This window comes from Euprymna scolopes, chromosome 22, assembly GCF_053919585.1.
Source record: "Euprymna scolopes isolate OS-2025 chromosome 22, ASM5391958v1, whole genome shotgun sequence".
Taxonomy (NCBI): Eukaryota; Metazoa; Mollusca; class Cephalopoda; order Sepiida; family Sepiolidae; genus Euprymna; species Euprymna scolopes.
In genome coordinates, this window is record NC_136503.1 from 85,150,135 (window position 1) to 85,157,634 (window position 7,500).

The 7,500-nt window shown below is 32.4% G+C and overlaps 1 protein-coding gene across 9 annotated transcripts in view; it reads right to left on the bottom strand.

The window, feature by feature from the left end:
- Positions 1 to 7,500, bottom strand: part of LOC145243539 (neurexin 1-like) — a 409,860-nt gene that overhangs the window by 196,535 nt on the left and 205,825 nt on the right. For all 9 annotated transcript variants that reach the window (XM_080106519.1, XM_080106517.1, XM_080106513.1 and 6 more), the window contains 2 exons: positions 4,941 to 5,158; positions 3,585 to 3,693 (listed from right to left, as the gene is read on the bottom strand). In XM_080106519.1, the coding sequence (XP_079962645.1) occupies positions 3,585 to 3,693; positions 4,941 to 5,158 (327 nt within the window). The remainder of the gene's footprint in view (positions 1 to 3,584; positions 3,694 to 4,940; positions 5,159 to 7,500) is intronic.

Consider the following 7,500-nt stretch of genomic DNA (forward strand, 5'->3'; position numbering starts at 1 on the left):
ACAAATACACATATTATATACATATATATTCTTATGTTATGATTTACATTTTCGTTGGGGTCTTCAGATTAAGTAACACAGTTTACTTTCAACAAGTTTTAAAACCGGAAGTATCATGAATCGGTAAATATGTTAGATCGCCACATAATTATTTAAATGTTTTAAACCCTTTTTGAATCTTTTTTTATATAAAACTAAGAAAATCTATTAAAAAAATAAATTTCGTTTCTTTCCATGATATTATATGGACCTAATCACTAATTGTCTCTAGTGATTTCAGACAGAATCAAAAGAGTATTTCAATGGCGGTGTAGAGTTTGTAGATGGTTAGATTATAAGATGTTTGTTGGAAATAGACATTTCCTTGTAGCATCGATGAGTTTGTTTTTATCTGACTGGACTTGTTTGAAAGAAAAAAAAGTGGGGGGGGGGTCACCAGGCTCCAATTAAAAAGACAAGCATTTTGTCTACAATTTATATAAACTTTTATTCAACAATTTCATCAACACAGGAATACAAGAATATAAGACAGGTTGGTATTAAAAATATTTAAATATACGAATGATGGTTTAAAAAAAATCTATTCTCAATTTTAAATATAAACGAACAGGCTATGTAAATATACAGATAGCAGAAATTGTAGTAATATACCATGCTATTATCTATATAAATAAAACAGAGGTATGTATGTTTATCTGTGTGAAAATATTTAACCGATAAACTCTTAAACTACTGGTCACATAACACTGAAATTAACAGGAAATAGTGATCATACACTGACGATGGTTTATAATGAGTAAAATCTTTGTTTGGATGGATGAACAATGCATACAGAAATATGTCGGCAAGTTGAAATGCAAAATGTTCATTTCAACTTGGCAAGATATTTCTATTACTTTTGCGCATGCGCAAATCCATTCATATCTTGAAGTAGTTTAGTTTTAAATCTTTCTGATATATCTGTTAATAGCTCAAATGGTAGGGAACGTGGCTGTAGCACTGAATGTTTTGTTTTCCATTCCAGCAGATGACACTCGAGTCATTTCTTTTTTTAAACTTTTGAAATCAATAATATATATATATATATATATATATTATATCCAACTTTGCGCACGCGCGTGCGCGTGTGCGCGTGCGTGTGTGAATTCGTTCCTTATAGACTCCGAAACGGCTGAACAGATTTTCTTTAAAATCTACAGAATTTTAGTGTATAAGTCTGGGAGTTAACTTAGTTACCCACGATAGTTACTGATAATTGATAATCAAAACCGTTATTTTAATTTATCTATCATCGGTAAAGCCATTTTTCCATGTCGTTTCTTAGCAACAATGATAAAACAACGGATCATGAAAATTCTACTGTGGGTAAGTTAATAGCATGTTTTTTGTGTTTTTTTAAATTTTTTGTTTTTGCATGTCGTGGTCTGTAGGTTCAAACGCCGCACGTAAATTTCTTCATTTTTTTTTATTAGCTGCAAAGAATTTTATATGAATAGAAAATTTACATGTTTTTTTTTTGTCTTTTGTTTTTTTTTCATGACATGGTCTGTAAGTTCAAATCCCGCACGTAAATTTCTTAATGTTTTTTTTTTCGTTAACTGGAAAAAAGTTTATATAAAATAATTTTATAAAAGAAACACTCAGTTCTCTAGAGTGCAATGTAGAATAACATATATTTTGGACTAAGTTACTGCATAGAGGTATGTGAAGCTCCCCCCCGGGCGATTTCACGGATTTCGATGACAATAAAAATATAGGAGTGTGAAATATTCGTTAATCATCATTCAATCCCGGGCAACGTCGGGTCTCGCAGCTAGTATAATAATAAATATGAAATCTGCATTAATCAAAATATCATATTTAAGCGTATTTTACAAGCGGGCACCCTGCTAGTATATATATATATATATATATATATATATATATATATATATATATATATATATTCAATAGAGCGCTAGTGTTTAAATAAATATGGAAAAGAATATTTAATAACGTACGTTTATAAGATATAGCTATACATCTACCTATAGAAATGAACAGACTATGCAAATGTAATTGTAGTAATATTTTGTGTTATTATCTCTACTTATATGTAACATGCACTTTTCTGTGTGTGTGTGAGTTAGTTCCTTATAGCTTCTGAAACAGCTAGGCCGTTTTGTTTTTAATATCACACATATACTTAATATGTCTGAGAGTGTCCTTAGATAGGCTTTGTATTGAAATGCCTCTGATACATATTGAAAATCGATAATAAAAAAATTCGATTAAAGAAGGAACAGTCTGAATTCGATCAAAGTTAACACCTTTATACAGCCTAACATCACAAGTGTATTTTACAAAAGCAGAAGGACTCGGCATATAAAAACAACTTTGATGAGACAGAGGCATGTTCAAAATTAATATGTGTGTTTAAAGCACAATTGAACCACGATACTTGACTTTTGCATTTAAAACTTTAATTCAAGAAATTATGTAAGAATAATTTCATAAAATCAACAGTAGGTTCTCTTCAGCACAATGTAAACTGCAATGTATTGAAAGTTTGTTGATCCTCATTCAATCCCGGCAACGTTGGGTCTCCCTTCAAGTGTTTAAATATATATGGAAGAATGTGTATTAATGTCTGTTTGTCACTGCATGGGATATTCATGATTCTCACATGATAATGCAATACTATTATTGCTATGGAGTGTGTTGGTCCTCTGAAATTGTCACTTGTCAAAAATTCTGTAATGTTCGTTTTGTCAAATGAAAAAACAAAACTGGTTAATCTGCTATTACTAGAGCTACCGGCATTGATACGCTATAATCATGTTAACACACTGGTTCTTATTAGATCATTGAAGTTCAGCAACGTGGAGCTTAGTCAGTACTAGATGAGTTACCATTTGAGAATACCAAGCGCTGTATGTAGGAAAATGAAGACACCTCCGTGCAAGAACTGCAAAACTCTGCTGTCGTCATCTCCCTTGGTTAGAATATACATGCAAATGGGAACCATCTGTGAATTTGATATTCCCATAAAAGGTGAATGCCGCTTCGATCTGTATCTGGCATTAGTCAGGAGAGGAGATAGTAATATAATTTTATCTACAACAATTGATTTCCTACTTTTATTATACACGAGGTAAATTTTACTGTAAAAGCAGAAACAATCGAGGTAATCTAAAAACCAAAAAAAAAAAAAACCCAAAAAACACATGGGGTAAATCTTTTTGCAAAATCGAACAAAAATTGAAACATTTAAACATATGCAAGATACGTTTTATTTAAACAACTGATGCGCTTTCCTCTCCCCTGAATGTATAAATAAAGTGTCTACGTGTTAATTAATTCCTATTTTAGTCACAATAATATTTAGAACAAATAATAATTTTTTGTCTATTAAAAGTAAAAGAAATGCTTTCTTTTCTTTTTATTATCAGTTATTACATTTACATACACGGTTATTAAAATGAACTATACACGTACGTCAACTTTTATTTCTACATTTTTGGAAAAAAAGATCGATTTTTTTTTTGCTGTATCGTAATTCAAGAAATGATTACTTAAGAAAGTCAACAAAAACAAGAGCTTACCTCTAACTGGCATGTTATAATCAACAGCCAATTCAACACTCCTTGCACGACGTTTCACAAATACAGTGTGATATTGCCCATCATTTAAACTTTGACCTGCGATCAATGTCTGAAAATAAAATAAAATAAACGACTATAACATTTATTTTATTTGTTCTTTTCTTTTTAACTACAGATTTACAACCGGAAGTTATTGCAAAACTGTGGAAGAAGACCACCATCTTGAAATAAACAAACATCTTTTTTGGATTATTGCTTTATAGAATCATAATACAAGCCAGTTCTACAATGGATTTGTTAGGTATTTAGCAGAGAAGTCAACAAACAACTACGAAAAAAAAATATATACAAAAATTTGAATCTGAATTTTTGAGATTAAATAAAGAGCAATAAAAACTACTTGAAAACCAAAACAAATGAGCTAGGTAGGTATAAAATTAATGTTTATTGGCTACGGTAACATTTATTTCTTATATATATATATATATATATATATATATATATATATATATATATATATATATATATATATTCCGTATAGTTGTCTGTTGGCTTCTCTGCTAAATTACCCATTTGTTGATATTGGATTACTGTTCTGTTAAGTCCTTGCCAGGCTTTAACTTCTTTCTGAGAAGAGGTGGATTTATTTTATGGAATGATAAAAACATTGCAGACAGTTAAAAAACTAAACATGCAATCCCTGATCATCTCCAAATTTCTGTATGTGTGTGAGTCGAGGACTCTAACTAGAGACTTCAAGATAAGGATAGAAAGATTAGATGCTTTTGAAAGATCCTTAACATCTCATGCAGGGATCATATTACTAATGGGTAAGTTAAGAACAAAGTCACACAAACAGCTGCGTCATATGGTCATTGTTAAAAAGAGGAACATGAGGGGGTACGGCCACATCACGCATTCCTCAGGTCTTGCAAATATCCTGCAAGGAATTGTACAGGGAGAGAAAAGAAGGGACAGACAGAACAGAGACGAGGTGATAACATCTGAGAATGGACATGGCTGGCACAAAACTGCATGCTTAGGAAGGCAGAAGATTGGAAGCGTTGGAGAAAACCTGTTGCCAGGACAACTTTGGTGTCTGGACAGTTATCCTGACCATGGAACAGATGATATTATCCTTTTATCTTTGTCCTATGTGCCATTTTTTTTTCAAAGCTTTATTCCAGTATTTAAGGAACTGCAACAATTGAATCATTCTTTTGCTAGAGTCACTTCAAGATTAGTCACAAAAAAATGAGAGTAAAATGCTTCCTTTAGAAACACACTGAAATTGAAAAACCAAATGAAAGAATTGACTTTGGAGGGATGGGTTATCTTGATAAACTTTAGACTTACCCTTGTGCCACTTCCAAGATTTAACTTCAGTTTAATTGCACCAGATTCCAGTAACAATTCCATTATGTCTTTTGTTTCTTCCGAAGCAGTAAGGAAGAGAAGGCCATGTGGTCTCACTGTACTGAACCGTAATGATATGTCTTCGACTTCTGTTTTCGATTCCCCTGGCATACTTATTTTCATGTACTGAGTTCCGTCAAAATGAAGACTTGAAGCGACTGAAAATAAAAAAAACGACACATTTATGAGCTCTCTTTTTTTACACAAATAATTTTGATAACTAACAATCTACATAATAATGGCGTTGTTTCTAAGGTGGTAGTGCCATTATCACATCCACACAAAAATGACACAGAAGATGTGTCTTTGACTTGTGCTATGTCTTAACAAAAAAAGCAAGAGAAAAAATATATTTTTACATTTAATGAAACGAATGAAAACAGGAACAAAAACGCAGGGCAATTGTCAAACTTGACTTCATTGGTTACAATATTAGCCACGTAGTGAGTTTCTGTAATCAACAGAACTGCCAAAAGTGTTATGTTCACTTTTTCACTGACTTTGACTTTAACCACTGACCTAAATATCCCAAAATTAATTCGGTTTTAAGGTAGACTATGACCGATATTTTGATCAAATTTAGTGATAATTGGTCAAGAAATGTGAAAGTAATATGAACTATACACAAACAAACGTAGATATAGTTTTGACTGAAAATATAACCTTTTTGGCGAAGGTAAAAAGGGGATTTATGAATTTTTCTCACTAATGATTGCAACAATCTATACAGTAATGACCTTGTTTCGTCGTAGTACGATCGTTACCACCAACTACTCCTAATGTCAAACTATGAAATCGATCAGATAACTAAAATGAGTTATTTAATATTTATTTCATGTTGTTCAAGTTTTTACTTATTAGTTTTATTTTTAAACCGAATTTTGAATGGAATTACAGCGATACCATGGTTGTCGAACGTTTCGGTTGTCGAACGTTTCGGTGGTCGAACAACTCGGTGCTCGAACCAAAAATTAGAGACTTTCTTGTCTCGGTAGTCGAACGAAATTTCGGAGTTTGAACCGCTGGCTTTGATTCAAAAGAGTAAACAATCAACGATGTTCCTCAATGGAACGTTGTAATTCATACTAATCGTGATACTTTTGAAATGTAGTGTGACGACCCAACCCCACTCCGACGACGTCGCCACTCGAGTCCAAACTTTGTGACGAGAGTTATATTTAGAACAGCATCATTGCAACTACTTTGACAGTCTAAACAATGTTTGAGTTATTTTTAGCGTATCAGCGTGGCACCAGAACCATACAATTTGATTGCTCGACCCCTTTTTTGCGAGGGACGACAAAGGATTTTGAAGTGTCCAAAAAGTAAAAAAACAAAAAACAAAAACAAAACAAAAAAAAAACTAAAACGGTCAGTTGACTTCAATACAATGAATGAAGTGGACGTATCTCGGGACGACAGTGATTAATTAGAGAGAACCCCATATTATGATTTGCCTTCTGTTTTGATGGAAACGGATTCTTCTTCCAAGCAGTAACCCCCACCCCATCCGTCCCTTCATCCACCCACTTGCGTCATCAGCTGATCATCGAAAGGTAAGAAATAAAAACAGTTTAATTACGATTTCATGTATTTTATTCTCTGAATGCATGAATAGATGATATTATTGTAATCATCTTGATACATGTTTGTTGGTGATTTTCTATGCAATTAAATGCATAAAATCCTCAAAGTTTACAGATAAAAATGGACCTTCAAACTCTGGAACCAATTAATTCTATTTCAGTTAATTTAAAGAGGAAATATCGTTTCGGTTGTCGAACATTTCGGAGTTCGAACAAACATCTGGAACGAATTATGATCAAGTACCGAGGAACCACTGTACTATTTTTATTTTGGCTACAAAAGCCTTCTTTTTAAACATTCTGCACGAAATACTATATATATATATATATATATATATATATATATATATAGGAACAAACAGTTAATAAAACATTTTTTACATTTTGAAAAAGAGTTAAAAACATATTTAATCTGAAAAGGAAACACTTGATAAGTGGATAGTCCTTAATCCGCGGAGTGTCAAAGAAATACTTTCCTTCTCATCAGAGGGTAGGAATTAGCAAAATGCGGGATCGGATTTTGCATACAAAAGTATTTGAGGAAATAACAAGTAAGTCAAAGATCTTACTTGATAACAAAAAAGTGAAGCAGAGGGAATATGGTGAAGAAAAAGGTGATTGCACGTGAATCGATAGTCTGGTGGAAGATAAATAATCCAGTGACGGTAAAATCCAAAAATATAACTTCAAGAAAGTTAACTGAATTTCCATTTGCACAAGTAAAATCCAAGGAAATCCCGTAATTGGAAGATGGTCCAAAATAATCCAAAGGCCGAAATCCATGGAATAATTCACAAATATGTACAAGGGAAAAGGGGGGGGGGAAATTCCAATAATATTAATAAAAGAAAAATAAGATATGCTTTTATCACTGCTGCCGAGACATAAATATAAATAAGAAAGATCAGGGAAGA